Source organism: Ostrea edulis, chromosome 4 (assembly GCF_947568905.1).
Source record: "Ostrea edulis chromosome 4, xbOstEdul1.1, whole genome shotgun sequence".
NCBI lineage: Eukaryota > Metazoa > Mollusca > Bivalvia > Ostreida > Ostreidae > Ostrea > Ostrea edulis.
This window is the reverse complement of record NC_079167.1, coordinates 84,098,255-84,120,793: the sequence shown is the minus strand read 5'-3', so window position 1 is coordinate 84,120,793 and position 22,539 is coordinate 84,098,255. Positions and strand designations below refer to the sequence as shown.

General features: G+C 36.8%; 2 protein-coding genes across 2 annotated transcripts in view; both read left to right on the top strand.

The window, feature by feature from the left end:
• Positions 1 to 553: 553 nt before the first annotated feature.
• Positions 554 to 18,615, top strand: LOC125672245 (RWD domain-containing protein 3-like). Its single transcript, XM_048908427.2, has 7 exons — positions 554 to 665; positions 3,749 to 3,862; positions 4,313 to 4,416; positions 7,388 to 7,648; positions 10,663 to 10,892; positions 15,787 to 15,896; positions 18,217 to 18,615. Exons 3-7 carry the CDS (start codon positions 4,341 to 4,343, stop codon positions 18,344 to 18,346), a joined length of 807 nt encoding a protein of 268 aa, XP_048764384.1. The 5' UTR covers positions 554 to 665; positions 3,749 to 3,862; positions 4,313 to 4,340; the 3' UTR covers positions 18,347 to 18,615.
• Positions 18,616 to 20,506: 1,891 nt separating this feature from the next.
• The window catches only part of LOC125672244 (cAMP-specific 3',5'-cyclic phosphodiesterase 4B-like), a 112,508-nt gene continuing 110,475 nt past the window's right edge, over positions 20,507 to 22,539 (top strand). The window contains exon 1 of the mRNA XM_056164008.1: positions 20,507 to 20,645. The gene's annotated coding sequence lies outside the window, so the exon portion shown is untranslated. The remainder of the gene's footprint in view (positions 20,646 to 22,539) is intronic.

Sequence of the window (22,539 nt, the reverse complement as noted above, 5' to 3'; positions counted from 1 at the left end):
AGACTCTGTTAATGAAAAATTATACAATACTTACGAAAAATTACACAATACTAATAAAAAATTATAGTAATAAAAAATTATACAATACTAGGTCTAATGAAAAATATATAATTCTAATGAAAAATATGCAGTGCTAATGATTTTTTTCTTCAGTACTTTTAAATGAATGAAAAATTATACAATGCAAAAAAGATGCAAAAGAGATGATTAATATACACCACAAATGAAATATATATAATACAAATAATTCTTGCAATACAAATGAAAAATTCAATTGCACATGGAAGAAGAAATATTACATCCAAGGGCCGCTTTTCTCAACTTGACGGAAATGGCCGAGCGATGCTCCGATTGTTTTTTCCGGTGCCATCAAACAATAGATAAAGAAATCGTTCCCGATTAAATCATTTTTCATTAGATTTTACAAAATTATTTTTGTTTGTTTTTATAATTCCCCATTTTGTAATAAGTAATTCTTTGAAAAATCACATATCTCCGGAAATCCGTTGCTTTTCTGACTGTTTTTATTTTTATTTCACATTGGTGAATTTCCAGTTACGGTTTCTGACATATGCTGTCAAGTGATATCAGATATGTACACAACACAGTTACCGTGAAGCTGCTAACTTTTAGTGGAAGTAGATCTTGAAATGATTAATCATGAGGTAATACGTAATCACCGCTTGTTTAGACCTTGTTTACCGAAATTAAACACCATTTAGTATCTGCCATAAAATCGCTAGCTATCTAGACTTTATTTACTAATAGCTTAAAAAATTTGCCATACAATCGTTATCAGCTGTATATAGCGGCCTAATGTCAGCCCAACTTATTCACGCATACTACTGTTTAATTTTTTCGTCTTTTCGTACAACGTGTGACATTTGAATGAAATTAACAGCTGATTAAGTGTTGACAACATCGTGATGTTATTAATCAGCTGTTAATGAAAATATATAGAATTAGAAATTATTATTTAAACAGGACCTATTCAAAGACTATTTCTACCTCCGTAGCTAATATGTATACGGTGTGACCATTGAGACGAGCAAAGATCCATGGCATCTTACAACACGACTTTAGGCATTTCATTTAACGCAGGAAATATAACGCGTTTGATGTAAACAGTGCATTGTGACGTCATCATTAGCTGTGTTATTTTTCTTCTTTCAAACCAATCAATCATTCACAACAAAACGTACGAAGATATGGGAAAACTTGTTTGGAATTTAAAATCATTTGTGGTACTTTCCAAACTATTTATTTGTTTTATCTACGGGGTTGTCAATGAAGTATACCGCATTGACGGCGACATTTTTCCGGAGGCATTATGGGATAGTCCCCATCATTTTTCAGCTGATGAAGAGCAAACCACGTGACTCAATTGCGTAATCATTGGAGCGAGCTTCGCTCGCTATTAATAGCTACCTAGGTATTTAAACCTACTTAAAGTAGCTACCTCTACCTACTTTTACCTGATTTAAAAATATAAATAAATAATAATTAAGGTGCATCTTTTAAACAGGTCAGTCGTTAAAAATATGCATCATGTTGTGCATGTGCACGGCAAAATTCGGAGTGTAAGTTTGAATACTTTACGAGTGTGGAGAATGTAGAGGAAATGTATGAAAAATTGCCCCAAAAACCTTTATTGTAAAATTGCATGAAGGTAAACTTAAACTTGAATACAGATTTGTAAGACATTCTAGACTTCTTATCACGTAGCTTTGATCCCAAGCTCCTACAAAATGGAACTGTGTGCAGTCAATGCAAATTTAAAAGGTTAGAAAGTAATCTTTTTTTTTGTGCAACACTTTTATGGTATTCATTGTGAGTGTAAGTGAATCAAGAAATTTGGTACACACCATATTGCGCCGTTTCTGCGTTTGGCCACAAAATTCAAGTAAAGGAAAAAGTAGGTAAAAATAGCTACCTGTAGTAGGTTTAAATACCTAGGTAGCTGTATAAGTAGCTACGTAGGTAGAAATAGTCTTTGGACTGGACCTGTTAAAGTCAATATGCAGTAGGCCCTATTTTTAATGCAATTTTTTTTATGAAGAATGAGTCTTATTTGTAATGTACATCAGTAGTTCTGTATTTTACTTAATCAATTTATGGAAACAGTGCATTAATATTCACTTCGTAATAAAATTTGCAGTGTGGATATGTCTGCTCTTTATTTGAATTGTAATCAGGTAATGTAAAGGAGATGTGTGACATTAAACAATCACAGACCTCAGTATGGTCATTGCCAAACCATGAAGGGATGTAGGCTGTGATATTGATACCTGTTATCTGTCATAATTAAATTACACTTATTAATTGATCATCTAATTATTTGACCATGCTTTATGTGATGGATTGCTTGGACAGAGCACCAACATCACATATCACATGAATATCACATATTAAAGTTTTATGTGGTTCATTTTTACACTCAATGGTCAAAAGTATTTCTGCACTGCTAATTTTCACTATATATTCATTACAACTTCCATATTTTAAAAAATTCACCAAAATTTGATTATCAATGTTATCATTATGAAATTTTCAGAATATATGTAGAATTTACTAAAGATTCATGACAAATGTTACTTTAAGTATTATTTTATATATAGAAAAAATTGCAATAGCAGATTTAAGTGGTTATGCATGATTTGTGAATTTTTTTATAGTGATAGCTGTAGCAGAATTAGTTTTATCAGTGCTTTTGAAGTTGTATTATGGAATGAATTGTATAATGAAAATTAGCAGTGCGGAAATACTTTTGACCCTTGGGTGTAGTTCCAATCACCATGCTAAAAAAGACAAAAACTGGAAAAAAGATACTTTAAAACTTATTTTCTTACTTATTCAGTGTATTTGACATGAGGTTAGTAAATACATGTACACAACAAAGAAATACAACTCTTGCTAGAAAATAGGTATTAAGTTGACGGACAGTCTGATAAAAAAGTCTGTCCAACTTAGAAAAGGCCTAGAAAATTCTTCAAAAAAAAGGGGCACTTGTATGTGAGTCGACTTTTATGCGGTATCTATGTTACTGACATTGCAAGCTCCTGTGGAAGGTAGGGGGTGTGTCTCTGTGTGACTGACACAGCGATGAATGCATTGATTGGACTATAAAGTCGAGTGCGAACCTTTGCAACAAACTACCACAACACATGACACTTTTTCAGTCTCCACATATTTTTGAAAATGATGTAGAGAAATACATTATCAGTTGCCATACCACTATTTTAACATGCTTTTTTTCTTCTCGTATTCATTTATGTCAATTAATTGCAATCTGGAATATTAGATTTTGTGATTGTTTGTTACTGATATTTGATAATAATAAATGATGTAGACTGAATCTTGTTACATAATCTTGTATTCATGCTTTTGAGACTCTGTTTTAAATGATTATTTGTGTATATATTAATTTTGAATGTATCAATTGGAAGGCCATAGGGAAGAATAGTGTGTGGACTAATCAGATCATCTTCTTAAAATAAAGTATTATTATTATTATTAAACAGACTACAAAATAAGGGTGTGGGGACAGTTGCTTTTCACAATTTCAGCATTTTAATTTCGTTGTTTGATGTCATGTCAGAATAAATATGTGTATTGCAAAACATTGACGTTTTATATTAATGTGTAGCTATGCCTTCATTGAGATGCTCTGAAGGTATTTTTTCCTTCATAAATAATAAGGATAAACATTGTCAGACACTATGTTCAATATATTTTGCATTTCTTTCAGATGTTGCTGACATGACCAAAAATTTTTCATTACACTACGAGGAAGCAGATGGTACAATACAACAGGCATTGATAGTTTTGGAACATTCCTAAACTCACAAGATTACAGAATCAGGTATTCAGTCTGTGTATTTTGTAGAAACTATTGTAAGTAACGTTGGTTTTATTTAATTTCTTGTTCATTGTTAATCTTGCAGAAGGAAAAAAATTGTAAAAATGATATACCGTACTATAACCGCATCATTTACAAAAGTTGGAAATGGATTGAAAATGGATTGAACCTGAAGATAACCTGGAAACACACAGTAGTACTTATCTCTTGTATACTGTGGAAGCATTTTAATTCAGGGGGGTCAATGTTCGTGGGTAAGCAAAATTTTGCTGGTTCGTGGGGGCGTAATTTCATGGGTAAGCGATATGATGTTACTAGGAGAGATAACTCTACTTGGTTTCAAAAAAAAGTTCAAGGACATGTAAATTCGTGGGTAAGAGTGACCCACGAAATCCACGAACATCAATCCCCCACGAACGATGATGATTCTACAGTAGTTATTCTTTTTTCAAGCTTTCTCCTTATTCACTGAAACCTTAGTATGGCAGAAGATCTACAGGAGGAACTGGAGGTTGTTCAGTCTATTTACTGCCGGGAAGGAGAGTGTGTCATCACTGGTAGGGAGTATAAATTTATTATTTACTGCTGGGAAGGAGAATGTGTCATCACTGGTAGGGAGTATAAATCTATTATTTACTGCCGGGAAGGAAAGTGTGTCATCGCTGGTAGGGAGTATAAATTTATTATTTACTGCCGGGAAGGAGAATGTGTCATCACTGGTAGGGAGTATAAATTTATTATTTACTGCTGTAAGGAGAGTGTGTCATCACTGGTAGGGAATATAAATTTATTATTTACTGCCAGGAAGGAGAATGTGTCATCACTTGTTGGGAATATAAATTTATTATTTACTGCAGGGAAGGAGAGTGTGTCATCACTTGTTGGGAATGTAAATTTATTATTTACTGCCGGGAAGGAGAGTGTGTCATCACTGGTAGGGAGTATAAATTTATTATTTACTGCCGGGAAGGAGAGTGTGTCATTGCTGGTAGGGAGTATAAATTTATTATTTACCGCTGGGAAGGAGAGTGTGTCATCACTTGTTGGGAATATAAATTTATCATTTACTGCCGGGAAGGAGAGTGTGTCATTGCTGGTAGGAGTATAAATTTATTATTTACTGCCGGGAAGGAGAGTGTGTCATTGCTGGTAGGGAGTATAAATTTAGACATTTGTATGATTGATCTTTGGTAGTGCAGAGTCAAGTTTGTATGAACCATGGTCCCAAGAGATAAGATGGGGTCACAATAAGAGATTAAAATTTTACATGGGAAATATATACATGTACATGTATTTAAAAATTTTCAAAAAATCTTTCTCTTCAGAACTACTGGCCATGATTAGTCATATTTATATGTAAGCATACCAATGAAGTACAAATTTATATTTGATCAAATCATGGGCCCTGGGGCTAGGATGGGATTAAAATAGAAATACAAAGTTTTACTTGAGAATATGTAGGATATATTAAATGATTCTTTACAAGAGCCACGCTAACTTGTTGAATGAACTTGACCTATATTTAGAATTTGACCTATATTTAGAACTTGACCTATATTCAGGTTTTACAATTGAATCACTTTAGATTTGTTTAGAACTTGATTTATATCTAGAACTTGACCTATATCTAGGTTTAAAACTTAACAATTGAATCACTTTAGACTTATTTAGAACTTGATTTATATTAAGAACTTGACCTATACTTAGGATTTACCATTGACTCGCTATAGACTATACATTGATTCTTGAATTTTTTTTTACCTTCCTTGTGGATTTTTTTTCTGGTTTTTCTCATTTTTTCCGGAGACAAGCACTTAAGGTCAAGGTCATACATGATGTTTCTCAATAATGAGACAATCGCTTAAGGTCATACTTGATGTTTCTCAATAATATCTAATATTTGGTGACATTTCTGGTACAATTCATTTGTATCCTAATTTGTTTCTACAAAAAAAAAAATATATATATAATAATAATAAATAAAACAAGGTCTGTTTTTGTAGAGTTAGCTAATTTTGACAAATCCTAGTTGTTACAAGTGAATTTTATTACAGAAGGTTGTATGCAGTGTATATGGACATTACTAAGGTATTGTAGCCAAGAAAGGGAGACAAATCTTGGGATCAGTCGTAGATCAAACCTGGGACCCTTGCATTACTAGTTAGGTGATCTAACCATTGAGTTAACCAGGCTGACATATGAAATATAGTAAACTACAGTATAAAATTTAAACCTACATCTGGTATCATACAAGAACTCTTCATATCAAGGAGATAAAAAATCGTGTCAGAAAAATTACAAACTTTGCATATGACCTAAATATACTAATTGGACTTCGGGGTCAGGGTGGAGCTAAAATTTTACAAGATATCTGGAAAAAGTCTTCTCCATAAAACCAAAGCCTTGGTAGTGATATTGATATCGAAGCATCCTTATGTTGTGAGAATTCAAGTTCAGGTAAGTGATGATTTCATGGGGCTAGGGTGGTATCATAATTATACCCCCCGCAACAAGTTGTTGTGGGGGGGGGGGGGGTGGGGGGGGGGGTGGTATACTGGAATCGGGTTGTCCGTTTGTCTGTCTGTCCGTCTGTACACGCAATGGTTTCCGGGCTCTAAAGCATTATCCTTTCCACCTACTGTCACCATATCTACATATGGACTACTCATGGAATGAAGATGTTCCCTATCGATTTTGGGGTCAAAAGTCACGCGCACTGGACATCGAAGTAGCAATATGGTTTCCATTTAAAAATTCTTTAACTGCTTTTTTCATCGCATGGAGATGCTGTGTTCCTAGATACCTTTTGGATCATAATACTGAAGTTTATTTATACCTATTAACGACACCCTTTGGGAGATTGGGGTAAGCGGGGGGTATTCTTAGTGAGCATTGCTCACAGTACATCTTGTTTGAAGTCAAATTAGAGGGTAAAAAATCTATTTAAAATCTTCTAAAGAACAGCAGGTTCAAGATGTCTCAGGTTAGCATTGTGGCACATGGGTCCCTCTGTTTTCTGTTAACTATCAATAATTATCATTAACTCCTCCAAAACTTTACATCTTTGTCTTTTATGAGTTTGATTAAGGAAAATCGAACCAGCAGTGACTGTTTTGTGTAGAGTGAGCGAGGGGATTTGATAGAAAGGAGTGAATTGCTGTTTTACATTTCTGTTTTGTGGAGACTTTATTTTTGGGATTTTTTTCCTGAAAGTTCAATTTGTCCATTTCTGTGAATGTACCAGTATACAAAATTATTCATCACAACCTTATTTCCTTGTCAAAGCAACTTTGAGAATTTATACAAAAATAATGTTCTTGTGAATATATATATACATGTCTATATTATAGATTTAATAACATTCTTGTGAATATATAAACATGTCTATATTATAGATTTAATAACGTTCGTGTGAATATATATATATATGTCTATATTATAGATTTAATAATGTTCTTGTGAATATATATATATGTCTATATTATAAATTTGAAGAACATTTTCAGAAATGGCTGTATTGTATTTCAGACACATTAGGCAGCCTGGAACTGACAGTCAAACTCCAGAAAGAGGGGCAGCTAATGCCAACAGTCACAGTCAGAATGCAGTTCTCTTCCTTGTATCCAAGGCAACCACCCACCATTTCCTGTCAGTGCGAGGACAGGTCATTGTCTCATGAACTCGTAACACTCCTCACGGAACTGAGCTCCCAGCTACAGGGAACTCCAATGGTCTCAGAGTTACTGACGCATGCTCAAGAGATTTTAAATCAGCAAACTCCTGTTGAAGGTAAGGAGGGATGTATCTCTGTGTTACTGACATAGCTAGCTCCTGTTGAAGGTTATGAGAACTAGTCTCTGTGTTACTGACATAGCTCCTGTTGAAGGTCATGGGAACTAGTCTCTGTGTTACTGACATAGCTCCTGTTGAAGGTTATGGGAACTAGTCTCTGTGTTACTGACATAGCTCCTGTTGAAGGTTATGGGAACTAGTCTCTGTGTTAATGACATAGCTCCTGTTTAAGGTTATGAGAACTAGTCTCTGTGTTACTGACATAGCTCCTGTTGAAGGTTATGGGAACTAGTCTCTGTGTTACTGACATAGCTAGCTCCTGTTGAAGGTTATGAGAACTAGTCTCTGTGTTACTGACATAGCTAGCTCCTGTTGAAGGTTATGGGAACTAGTCTCTGTGTTACTGACATAGCTCCTGTTGAAGGTCTTGGGAACTAGTCTCTGTGTTACTGACATAGCTCCTGTTGAAGGTTATGAGAACTAGTCTCTGTGTTACTGACATAGTTCCTGTTGAAGGTTATGGGAACTAGTCTCTGTGTTACTGACATAGCTCCTGTTGAAGGTCTTGGGAACTAGTCTCTGTGTTACTGACATAGCTCCTGTTGAAGGTTATGAGAACTAGTCTCTGTGTTACTGACATAGTTCCTGTTGAAGGTTATGGGAACTAGTCTCTGTGTTACTGACATAGCTCCTGTTGAAGGTTGTGAGAACTAGTCTCTGTGTTACTGACATAGTTCCTGTTGAAGGTTATAGGAACTAGTCTCTGTGTTACTGACATAGCTAGCTCCTGTTTAAGGTTATGAGAACTAGTCTCTGTGTTACTGACATAGCTCCTGGTTAAGGTTATGAGAACTAGTCTGTGTTACTGACATAGCTCCTGTTTAAGGTTATGAGAACTAGTCTCTGTGTTACTGACATAGCTAGCTCCTGTTGAAGGTTATGGGAACTAGTCTCTGTGTTACTGACATAGCTGCTGTTGAAGGTTATGGGAACTAGTCTCTGTGTTACTGACATAGCTCCTGTTGAAGGTTATGAGAACTAGTCTCTGTGTTACTGACATAGCTCCTGTTTAAGGTTATGAGAACTAGTCTCTGTGTTACTGACATAGCTCCTGTTGAAGGTTGTGGGAACTAGTCTCTGTGTTACTGACATAGCTCCTGTTGAAGGTTATGAGAACTAGTCTCTGTGTTACTGACATAGCTAGCTCCTGTTGAAGGTTGTGAGAACTAGTCTCTGTGTTACTGACATAGCTCCTGTTGAAGGTTATGAGAACTAGTCTCTGTGTTACTGACATAGCTCCTGGTTAAGGTTATGAGAACTAGTCTCTGTGTTACTGACATAGCTCCTGTTTAAGGTTATGAGAACTAGTCTCTGTGTTACTGACATAGCTAGCTCCTGTGTAAGGTTTTGGGAACTAGTCTCTGTGTTACTGACATAGCTAGCTCCTGTTGAAGGTTATGGGAACTAGTCTCTGTGTTACTGACATAGTTCCTGTTGAAGGTTGTGAGAACTAGTCTCTGTGTTACTGACATAGCTAACTCCTGTTGAAGGTTATGAGAACTAGTTTCTGTGTTACTGACATAGCTAGCTCCTGTTGAAGGTTATGGGAACTAGTCTCTGTGTTACTGACATAGCTCCTTTTGAAGGTTGGAGTTTATGTTTTAACGTTGATGAGACATTACCCTGAATGTTGGTGAGAGATGATGCTGAATGTTAGTGAGGAGGTTTTCTGAATGTTGGTCAGGGATGTCCTTGAATGTTGATGAGGGGCATAATTACCAACCTCCAACATGTAAAAAGAGGGTCATGTTCCTCTTTGAAAAGCAAAAAATCTGGTCAAAATGCGTAAAAGCATTCACAACATATTTACTAGGATTATATGTGTTAGAAGTGTTAAAATTTCAAACGTATTTACAACAGAAATGTGTGCATTGTATACTATTTTATGGTAGAGAGGCATTGTAACTGATAGTGCACATTTTGAATTTTTCAAGACTGATGGAGATGGACAATATTCAAAACAAGACACAGATTGATTAAATATACATGATTAGAGGACATTTATAGGTTTCGTTGTTTAGTTCAGATCTGAATTCAGCGTGTATTTTCTTTACAATTTTTAACATCTGAAGATGATGGCTGAAATGACGACTGATTACATGACTTTTGTGCTAACCTTTTTACATGATTTTGTGTTTCGGCATTTTTAGTTCCAGACCCAAAAGACAAGTGAGAGTTACACAATGGACAACAAGCTTCATGCTGTCCTCAGTAACATTTTGTATCCATAAAAAGTTGTTTTTTCAGATTTGTGGGTAGAGTACATTTATAAGTATCATTTTGTTGTTGGTGGTGTGTCTACTGGCCCTGATAAGGATCTCTTCCTGGTGGATGCCAGTTTACATAATGACTTCAAACCCTTATTTGACAAAACAACTTGCAGATAATTGTTAACGTCTGCTTTGATAACTTATCTGTATTGCACTTTGCCATCAGCATTGTTTACGTAGATCCAAGCTTGTGTTGCAAACTGGAAATTACATGCATGATCTAATTTACAAAACCAAACCTGGAAATCAGGTGAAAGGTATGACCTGCTGGGTCATAAAAAATAATCAGTTACCGATAAAAAAAAATTGGGTGTAACCCGACAAAATTGGGTGTAACCTGACAAAATCGGATGTAACCCGAGAAAATTGGGTGTAACCTGACAAAATCGGGTGTAACCCGAGAAAATCAAGTGTAACCTGACAAAATCGGGTGTAAAATCAGGTCGGGTGTAACCTGACAAAATCGGGTGTAACCTGACAAAATCAGGTGAGTTGGCAACTATGTTGAGGGAATAGAAAGTACACAGGAGATCAACACGTTTTATGAATATTCTTTACGTTGTGTGTAAATATCCTTTGAAAAAAAATACTTAAAAAATTCATATATCCCTTACATATTGTTAAGAGCAGCTATTTGAATTTTGTTCCTCAAATCTTGATCTAATGTGTCCATGGTTGCAGCTGAGGTCAAGAAATCTGAGAAGTTCGGAGGTCAGCAAACAGACACACCAACAGACAAGTTCAGAGCTGGGTCAGTTACGGCAGTTCTTGTGCTGGACCATATGCGGTCCAGAGCTCGCTACGTCCAGACCATTCAGAAGTGGGTGACCAGTCTGTCCTTACAGGGCTGTCTTGTCTTTATTGGGAAGGTCATCTTCATTGTTATTCAAGGACACTCAGCTAATGTCAAGGTAAAAAACTCAACATTACAGGGATCAACACTAGCTAGACCAGACGGACCAGTAGTAAAATTATACGAGACCTGACCACCTGACCTCAGTTACATTTCTTCTTTTCTCACTATCTCAGTGTGAGGAATAACATGCTCTGTATATATTAATTATTATGAAACTATTTTCATCAGAAGGATGAGAATGCAAGTATCTTCAGAGAATGAAATATGAGATGATTTTCTGAATATAACAGGTTTATCTCAGTAAAATGAATTGTGCTATATTCATTCTGATTGTTGTACATATTCTTTTTCGTTTGTTTGATATTGTCCTTTGTTTATCCAGGATTACACAAATTAGCATAACGCTAGTTTTCACTGTGATCCTGCATTAAAGCACGTTCTGTCTTTTGATTTCTTTGAGGGAACCCTTTATAACTCCGCTTTTGCCTCCGCCCAAAAAACCACAGTAGAATAGTGATACTGTCAGTGTAAACAAATCAACATAAAAAATCGGTGTAAACTGGTAGAGATGTTAAAACTAACATACCAGTATATTATCTATCAATTTCATCATATATTCAGTCAGAAAGCCGATATCAAATCCATGCTTAGTTTTATAGTTTTCTTAATTTTGTTTTACACTCAAATATGTACTGCACAGCAGTTGTCATCAAGAAAATGACTTTCAGTGTGCCACCAGAGCACGCTTTACATTAGAGAGCATGACAGGAAGGATAACTCTGGAGAGAACATTGAAATCTATCGAAAACGAAACACAATAAGTACTGTAGATTTAAGAGTCACAGTGAAATGAATGTTATCTTATAAATCATTGATATATACTTTTATAGTTAAACATGTGATATTTTGACATGACTACCTTGACCCAATATAAACTAGACCGGACCAAGCTTTTACTAGTCTGAGTGGGTCGGATGTGCCATAGTGTTGACCTATTTCAAATACACTCAGCTAATGTAGAAGTAGAAACCTCAGTATTATCACAATTAAAGTACACTCAGCTAATGTCCAAGTAAAAAACTTAGTATAATCATAATTCTAGTACATGTATACTCAGCTAATGTTAAAGTAGAAAACTTAGTATAATCACAATTCGAGTGCACTCATTCATAGAACATGGCAGCAAATTGACAACAATCGTGGCTCCCGGTTTTAAACGTACTAATTTCAAGTTTTATTCTGGTTTTATTGTTTGTATCGGTAAAATAAACTTACAGTTGATGTATATCATCGAGGGATTTAGCAAGATTCTATTTCCTTGAAAGCAAGCTATTTCCCTCGGCTTTGCCTAAAAAAAATAGGCTTGCTCTCGGGGAACTGAAATCTTGCTGACTCCCTTAATGATACACTTTAATTGTAGACTGTAAACTTGATGTGTAGATTTGTAAAATAAGCAGAATTGTTGGTGAGGATTCAGCTTTGACGTCTTTAAGATGGTTGTTAAGATAGTTAGAACTGGGTAGTATGAATGATTCTTATTATTAGGACAAATTAGCTTTCTTGGCTGCCACAATGAAATGATAACTCATTAATTAGCTTGGATGACCAGTATTTTACATACCAGTAATAAAGTAGATAATGTAAAAGACTTGTGTTTTTTATTTTCTTAAGAACCACAGGATATAAATATCGATGTGACAGAGAAATTCTTAAGATCACAGAACATTACAGCGTCGTCTGCTGCAGTCAAAATGTCTGACGTCACAAAGGTAAACGACAGGTATGATTCAGCATGGACGACCGTGAAAACATTGGATTGAAATTGTAGTTTTTGAAGTTGATTTCTATCCTATTTGTAGCTGCATGTGTCATAACCGAAATAATGGGTTAACATGTGATACCTTCTAAAATGCATTGATGATCATGGAATACTTGTACATGTACTATAAAGTTTTAAGACATATATATGGATATCATATAACTCTTGTAAAAATGATTGTCACTTTGCCCCCCCCCCCCCTCCCCCTCCCAAAAAAAAATCCACAAGAGATTTTTGAAAAGATCAGTATCATATATTTTGTGTGCATCAACTTTTCATAGATAATATGCATATGCTTTATATCAATTGTTACCAATTTGTTGTCGGTTCCTTTTTATTTCCGTGCAGGATTACGGGTATTGTCCACACTAGTGGGCCCCCTTCCAGGTATCTGGCTAGCTGCACACATGGCAGATCTCACCTCATATCTCCATTCTTTCTGGTCTTGAGGGTCGGCAGTGGAGAGCTTCCATTCTCTACGATCTTTCTCCATTAGCTCTCTCCATGATAGCATTGTTCGACCAACTCTACGTCTCCCAGGAACTTGTATGTTTAAAGCGCATTTGACTGCACTGCTGGATCTGACAACGTGGCCATACCAGCGGAGTCTCCTTTCCCTTAAGATGAGGTCGAGGTCATTGATGCCAAGCCGCCCCAGCAATTCAGTTGAACCTACCATATCTTCAGGCTTGATGTTACAGATCTGTCTTATCATGGCCCTGTCATTGTGTAGTAGGCGATGAAGATTTGGCTTGGTCAGTGCCCAGGTCTCACTGGCATGGAGCATAGCGCTCCGTACACAGGTGTTATACACTCAACCACGGGTCTTATACAACAGGTGGTGTGATGTCAGGACTGGTAGCAGCTCCCTGAACTTCTTCCAAGCGGTCTTCACACGCGTAGTGGTTGCAAGGTCACAGCCACCAGCTGCGGAAAGCATGTCTCTGAAGTAGCAGAAGGAGCCTCAATTATCAATTTAGTTGTTTGAACCTATTGTATATTATTTTTGTAACAAATAAGTGGATTGAAATTGACTTCAAAAACTATAATTTCAATCCCATGTTTTTTTTAAAATTCAAAATTGTCCATGCTGAAAAATATGTTCCCACCCGTACAGTGATAGAGCTAGTAAATCAATAATTGTCTGTACTGACTCAATGTCAGATTTATCTTACTGTAACAAATGAAAATCATGGATGCTGTATATTTCATTTTTTGTCGATTAATGTTCTGCGGTCTTAATGAAACACACCTGATACTAAAGTGCTTTAAGTCGCATATTCACTCAAATTCAACACTAATACATGTGCCTAAATCAGCAATATATTTATGCCGATTTTTATCGTACAGCTGATTTAGTGTTGTAATATTTATACTGTACACAGGTACACAAATGTCTCTGATGATTACACATTGAAAGCAATACAGTTAATTAGAAACATAGTTCTCAGGACACAGGTATTCACCTGGAAGAAAACAGAAAACGCACCTATTTCTGTGTCCTTACAGTACATTGAGGAACACTAAGACAATTTACTTCAATTGCTGTAACAGAAGTTTGACTGGTCTACACCAACTTGTGTGATATGAATGTCATCAGTAAAGGGAGATAAGCCGGGAAGCTCTAAATCTGTTTCCTCTTTTAATCAGTTGTATTTTTACTCTCTGTGCATAAAAATTATATCAGCAAAGGGAGACAAGCCAGGAAGCGCTAATTTTTAAAAACAAGCACTTTTAATCAATTATACTCTTGTTTCCTGTGCATAAAATTTATACTTTTATTATACATTCATTGTTTTATGTTGTATACATATAAACTGACTTACCTGAACACACGATTAGTAGTTTTCTATCACCTTTATAGCACTCTTTACATTTGGTTGGATTGAGGAGGTCTGGGGTTGAGGAGGTCTGAGGTTGGATTCAGGAGGTCTAGGGTTGGGGATTGAAGTCTGGGGTTGGATTGAGGAGGTCTGGGGTTGTATTGAGGAGGTCTGGGGTTGGGGATTGAGGAGGTCTGGGGTTGTATTGAGGAGGTCTGGGGTTGTATTGAGGAGGTCTGGGGTTGTATTGAGGAGGTCTGGGGTTGGGGATTGAGGAGGTCTGGGGTTGTATTGAGGAGGTCTGGGGTTGTATTGAGGAGGCCTGGGGTTGTATTGAAGAGGCCTGGGGTTGTATTGAGGAGGTCTGGTGTTGTATTGAGGAGGTCTGGGGTTTGGGATTGAAGTCAGGGGTTGTATTGAGGAGGTCTGGGGTTGTATTGAGGAGGTCTGGGGTTGTATTGAAGAGGCCTGGGGTTGGGGATTGAGGAGGTCTGGGGTTGGGGATTGAGGAGGTATGGGGTTGGGGATTGAGGAGGTCTGGGGTTTGGGATTGAAGTCTGGGGTTGGATTGAGAAGGTCTGGGGTTGGATTGAGAAGGTCTGGGATTGGATTGAGGAGGTCTGGGGTTGGATTGAGGAGTACTGGGGTTGGATTGAGGAGGTCTGGGGTTGGGGATTCAGGAGGTCTTGGATATGGGAGGTCTCAGGTTGGAATCTTGATTTCTGTGCTCAATAAGACCAAAGATGTTTAACCTAAGTAGTGATATTTCTTCACATTGCAAGTAAAAGTCACAGGTCTTTTGGATATGATGTGAAAACCGGAGGTCCCGTGTCATGGTAGGCTTTGGCATGATATAGATCCCTCTCTTCTATGTCCCTGGATGTCATGCCAAGGTCAAACTTTTAGGCACTCTACTTAAAGCTGGTGAATATCTCTATGAGTGAAAAATTCTGGAATGGAGGTTATTATGACAATCTCAAGGATACTGAGGAGAAACTAAAAAACTTTGTCCAGGTCAAATATTTGCAATAGAGAAACTTTATACAGTCATACTTGATCCAAAGTTTGCTTTTAAGTTATCATGAATTTGAACATCTATCACAAGGGCATAATGACAGGTCAAGGTCACAGAAATTAGAATTGTAGTCTGATCATATCAGTATAATGCAGGGATTGTAGATGTTTCCGAGAATGTGTTCCAAATGTCCCAGTTTTGATTGCCCTGGCTGGGGATATTAGTCCCTTTAAGAAATGTGAACCATGTATTTGTAATTTTGTTTGGATAATGATGTGCCATGTTTTTCTAGGAGTACATAAAGTTACAGAGAAGCAGCAATGTGGATGTTGACAGTCGCGGGAAGAAGTGTAAAGAGAGAATGATGTCTGTTGTCCATCAGGGGATAACTGAGGGGAGAGGGTGAGGTTATTTATACAGGGAGATCACTGAGGGGAGAGGGTGAGGTTATTTATACAGGGAGGTAACTGAGGGGAGAGGGTGAGGTTATTTATACAGGGAGATAACTGAGGGTAGAGGGTGAGGTTATTTATACAGGGAGATAACTGAGGGTAGAGGGTGAGGTTATTTATACAGGGAGATAACTGAGGGGAGAGGGTGAGGTTATTATACCCCCGCAACAAGTTGTGGGGGGGGGGGTATACTGGAATCGGGTTGTCCGTCTGTCTGTACGTCCGTCCGTCCGTCTGTAGACGCAATGGTTTCCGGACTCTAAAGCATTATCCTTTCCACCTACCGTCACCATATCATATATATGGACTACCCATGGGATGAAGATGTTCCCTATCGATTTTGGGGTCAAAAGGTCAAAGGTCAAGTGCACTGGACATCGAAGTAGTAGTATGGTTTCCGGGCTCTAAAGTGTTATCCTTTCCACCTACAGTTACCATATCATACATATGGACTACCCATGGGATGAAGATGTTCCCTATTGATTTTGGGGTCAAAAGGTCAAAGGTCAAGCGCACTGGACATCGAAGTAGTAATATGGTTTCCGGGCTCTAAAGGGTTATCCTTTCCACCTACAGTCACCATATCATACATATGGACTACCCATGGGATGAAAATGTTCCCTATCGATTTTGGGGTCAAAAGGTCAAAGGTCAAGCGCACTGGACATCGAAGTAGCAATATGGTTTCCAGGCTCTAAAGCGTTATCCTTTCCACCTACAGTCACCATATCATACATATGGACTACCCATGGGATGAAGATGTTCCCTATCAATTTTGGGATCAAAAGGTCAAAGGTCATGCACACTGGACATCGAAGTAGCAATATGGTTTCCATTTAAATTCTTTAATGGCTTTTTTCATCGCATGGAGATGCTGTGTTCCTAGATACCTTTTGGATCATAATGCTGAAGTTTTACCTATTACCTACACCCTTTGGGAGATTGGGGTAAGCGGGGGGTATTCTTAGTGAGCATTGCTCACAGTACCTCTTGTTTATACAGGGAGGTAACTGAGGGGAGAGGGTGAGGTTATTTATACAGGGAGATAAGTGAGGGGAGAGGGTGAGGTTATCTATATACAGGGAGATCACTGAGGGGAGAGGGTGAGGTTATTTATATACAGGGAGAGGGTGAGGTTATCTATATACAGGGAGATCACTGAGGGAAGAGGGTGAGGTTATCTATATACAGGGAGATCACTGAGGGGAGAGGGTGAGGTTATTTATACAGGGAGGTAACTGAGGGTAGAGGGTGAGGTTATTTATACAGGGAGATCACTGAGGGGAGAGGGTGAGGTTATTTATACAGGGAGATCACTGAGGGGAGAGGGTGAGGTTATTTATACAGGGAGATCACTGAGGGGAGAGGGTGAGGTTATTTATACAGGGAGATCACTGAGGGTAGAGGGTGAGGTTATTTATACAGGGAGATCACTGAGGGGAGAGGGTGAGGTTATTTATACAGGGAGGTAACTGGGTGAGGTTATTTATACAGGGAGATAACTGAGGGGAGAGGGTGAGGTTATTTATACAGGGAGGTAACTGGGTGAGGTTATTTATACAGGGAGATAACTGAGGGGAGAGGGTGAGGTTATTTATACAGGGAGATAACTGAGGAGAAAGGGTGGGGTTATTTATACAGGGAGATAACTGAGGGAAGAGGGTGAGGTTATTTATACAGGGAGGTAACTAAGGGGAGAGGGTGAGTTTATTTATACAGGGAGATCACTGAGGGGAGAGGGTGAGGTTATTTATACAGGGAGGTAACTAAGGGGAGAGGGTGAGGTTATTTATACAGGGAGGTAACTAAGGGGAGAGGGTGAGGTTATTTATACAGGGAGATCACTGAGGGGAGAGGGTGAGGTTATTTATACAGGGAGGTAACTAAGGGGAGAGGGTGAGGTTATTTATACAGGGAGGTAACTAAGGGGAGAGGTTATGGTTATTCCAGGTGTCTGTTGAAGGAAAAGTATAAAGTAATGTTGTTTGTATAAGGAGGAGAGGGGTGAGGAAAAGTGGTAACATCATTTTCAAACAGGGGGTCACCAAGGGAAATTGGTGATGTTGATACAGGGGTGGGGATCTTCAAGGGATTGAAGAAGACATTGCATTAATTAATAGATCATTTTCAAAATTGATATTGTTCATTCAAAATCTAAGCAAAATTTTAATTTTAGATAGATTAGATTTTGATGAGTAGCTTGATATGCAAGTAGTTTTGTGAATTATGTCCCAATTATTGCAGACAAATAATTTTTTTGTCTCTTACAGATTTAAAGACTTCAAAGTTATGGAGTGTTCATGTCCAAGACATGTTGAGGACATCTTCCTCCAGTCAGAGTTGCTTCCCTTGTATCAGGAACACATCCAGCCTCTCCTCAAATCTTCAAATATCTCCTGATCACATGATTTATAGTTTTAAATACTTTCCATGATGTGAATATGGCAACTGAGTAAATTACTACTTTCTGGATCTCATCAAACACATAAAGTTAAACTTTTTACTTCCAATCAATGGAAGTTAACGATGCATGTTTATGGGAAACAGACGGAGCCATTTCCAAATTTTCCAGATTATAGCCATCTCTCTCATCCTCAAAAAATGATTTATATAGATTCTGAAGAGGATTTAATTCACAGAATACTAGTGAAAAAAAACCCAGGAATATCGTAAATTCTAACTACCTGGTAAATGGAAGGCTGACCTGTATGTACTACTGTGACCTGTATGTACTACTGTGACCTGTATGTACTACTGTGACCTGTAAGTACTACTGTGACCTGTATGTACTACTGTGACCTGTACGTACTACTGTGACCTGTATGTACTACTGTGACCTGTATGTACTACTGTGAGTTACGTCTGTGTGGAGGCAGGAAGGAAAGTTTGCTAGGACTATAGATATGATACTGTCTATTTAGATTGCTAGGACTATAGATATGATACTGTCTATTTAGATTGCTAGCACTACAGATATGATACTGTCTATTTAGATTGCTAGGACTATAGATATGATACTGTCTATTTAGATTGCTAGGACTATAGATATGATAAATAGATTGCTAGGACTATAGATGTGATACTGTCTATTTAGATCACTAGGACTATAGATATGATAAATAGATTGCTAGGACTATAGATATGATACTGTCTATTTAGATTGCTAGGACTATAGATATGATACTGTCTATTTAGATTGCTAGGACTATAGATATGATACTGTCTATTTAGATTGCTAGGACTGTAGATATGATACTGTCTATTTAGATTGCTAGGACTATAGATATGATACTGTCTATTTAGATTGCTAGGACTATAGATATGATACTGTCTATTTAGATTGCTAGGACTATAGATATGATACTGTCTATTTAGATTGCTAGGACTATAGATATGATACTGTCTATTTAGATTGCTAGGACTGTAGATATGATACTGTCTATTTAGATTGCTAGGACTATAGATATGATACTGTCTATTTAGATTGCTAGGACTATAGATATGATACTGTCTATTTAGATTGCTAGGACTATAGATATGATAAATAGATTGCTAGGACTATAGATGTGATACTGTCTATTTAGATTGCTAGGACTATAGATGTGATACTGTCTATTTAGATTGCTAGGACTATAGATATGATAAATAGATTGCTAGGACTATAGATATGATACTGTCTATTTAGATCACTAGGACTATAGATATGATAAATAGATTGCTAGGACTATAGATATGATACTGTCTATTTAGATTGCTAGGACTGTAGATATGATACTGTCTATTTAGATTGCTAGGACTATAGATATGATACTGTCTATTTAGATCACTAGGACTATAGATATGATAAATAGATTGCTAGGACTATAGATATGATACTGTCTATTTATATCACTAGGACTATAGATATGATACTGTCTATTTAGATTGCTAGGACTATAGATATGATACTGTCTATTTATATCACTAGGACTATAGATATGATACTGTCTATTTAGATTGCTAGGACTATAGATATGATACTGTCTATTTAGATTGCTAGGACTGTAGATATGATACTGTCTATTTAGATTGCTAGGACTATAGATATGATAAATAGATTGCTAGGACTATAGATGTGATACTGTCTATTTAGATCACTAGGACTATAGATATGATAAATAGATTGCTAGGACTATAGATATGATACTGTCTATTTAGATTGCTAGGACTGTAGATATGATACTGTCTATTTAGATTGCTAGGACTATAGATATGATACTGTCTATTTAGATTGCTAGGACTATAGATATGATACTGTCTATTTAGATTGCTAGGACTGTAGATATGATACTGTCTATTTAGATTGCTAGGACTATAGATATGATACTGTCTATTTAGATTGCTAGGACTATAGATATGATACTGTCTATTTAGATTGCTAGGACTATAGATATGATACTGTCTATTTAGATTGGGATACACACAGATGACAACAGTTTTGACAGCTGATATGTTATAATAACAATTTCTAAACAACACAAGTTCTCAGCATGACAGACAACGGAACAACCAGATGTGCCTGGGACAACAAGAACTGTCGGATTTGGTGGATCAAGTTTTTCAGTCTTCAGTCCTCTGTGTTAATGAACTACTGCATCACAGGAAAGTAGCAGCGCCAAAACTGGGAATTTTCGTGACAGAATTCTGATTTTGTTATCATGTGAGTTACTTTAGTCATTATCAGACAATCTCAAGCCATTGACCAATTTATGGTTCTGTGAAGACAGGGGCCATTAACGCCGTGAGGGTGATAATGTTTTAGATTTTTTGTCAGAAAAGTCAGTCAGTAGGGGCCTGGTTTCTGTATACCTGAGATTGCTGAGGCTGACAAAGGTGATCTCCGTTCTTTTTTCATTGCTGCTGAAAATTTTGATTTAAACACATTTTATTGATAAACTCAAAAGGATCGGGCAACAGGCATAACCTATAAAGGCCCTCTCCCAATGCCACTGAAGATGACCAGTCCTCATGATCACTGTGAGAGTATCTGTCAAATTATCTATTCCCACATATTTACATTTTCTGTTTTTTCCGTAATATTGTTAACAATTGAAACCAAAGCCTATTTTCTCATAGTTTTAATTTTTCCCCATGGATTTAAAAAAACTAGCATCTCGGATGTCCCAATCTAAACGTGGTATTTACAATGTTATTGATTGTGACATCACAGTAGAAAACATTGAAATGAGATACTTGTTGTCTTTCAAATGCTGAATAACAAAACAAAGTGTAGTCAGCATAACACTGTATATAACAAAGTAAATACAATAGAAAATGTAAAAATAAGAAATTACTTTTCATTTTTTATACGCCCATCTTTAGACGAGACATATTATGGTACAGCGATGTCTGTCCGTCCATCCGTCCGTCTTACCGTCCGTCCGTCCGTTCGGGGTTTTCTCTTTATAATTTCATTTCCCTTTCACATATCATGCTGAAACTTGCTGTGTAGCTTCTTTGTGGGTCACTCTGGATCATACTGCAATTTTGATCCATTTCGACCTTTTTTCCAGGGGTTTTGGCCCATTATTTGGAAATAATTATTATATGGAGGGTACATAATTTGTCCACCCTACTCCTCCCACAGTTTTCAAGTGAGAGCCTTCTTATTATGTGGAGTGTTTGTATGGGTATTGAAGATGTGCATGTGGGATGGATTTTGATTTTCTGCAATTTTTGAGAAAATTACAGGTTGTTGAACTTAGTCTATTTATAAATTAATATTCTATGAAGGGTACATAATTTGTCTGCCCAACTCCTCCCACAGTTTTCAAGTGAGGACCTTCTTATTTTGTGGAGTGTTTGTATAGGTACTGAAGATGTGCATCTGGTGAAGGATTTTGATTTTCTTCCATATTTGAAAAAATTGCAGGTTGTTGAACTTGGTCCATTTTGAGAAAATCTCAATTTTTAAGCTAAGACCCTTTGTTGATATGAAAGTTTGTCACAGCCTCATGATGGCTGATACTACCTGAAGAAAAGTTATACAAATTATAGCACAAGAAAAACACCCTATGTAAGCATTTCACGGGCGTATTATGTACCGTTTGCGGTACTCTTGTTTTAAATGTACTTGAAATGATATATTGAGTTGTTCTTCACACCCACATAATTTTTTATAGAGCGCTAACACACTTCTTTCAATACATCAGGGATCGAAATTAACTTTTTTCACTACTAGCAAATTTTAGCTTGTGGATTATTTTCCAACTAGCAAAATTGAGCTTTTAATAGCATTTTTCAATCGATTGCTGTTTTACAGGAATTTAAGAAAACAAGCATGTATCTATATCAAAATATAGGGAAAATCTTTAAAAATCTTCTTTAAAGTGCAATGATAAAAATAATATTGAGAATTCTTTCATTTAAATTGTAATGAATTATCAGACAACATACATGTATCATTGGTGCATGATGAGGGTCATAGGGTACACTTGTGCGGCGAACTCACTGTCCAGAGATCTACCACCTATTTACAACATCATGTGGTTTGAAATCTTAAAGACTGTTTGCGTCAATTCAAACTATATCTTCAAAACTTTTGGAAATTTCAT

Bases quoted from the DNA above. Each gene is read 5' to 3' on its own strand.
- LOC125672245 (XM_048908427.2), top strand. From the start codon at position 4,341: ATGGCAGAAGATCTACAGGAGGAACTGGAGGTTGTTCAGTCTATTTAC. The intron at 4,417-7,387 runs GTAGGGAGTATA...ATTGTATTTCAG, and splicing joins AGGAGAGTGTGTCATCACTG to ACACATTAGGCAGCCTGGAA. The intron at 7,649-10,662 runs GTAAGGAGGGAT...CCATGGTTGCAG, and splicing joins TCAGCAAACTCCTGTTGAAG to CTGAGGTCAAGAAATCTGAG.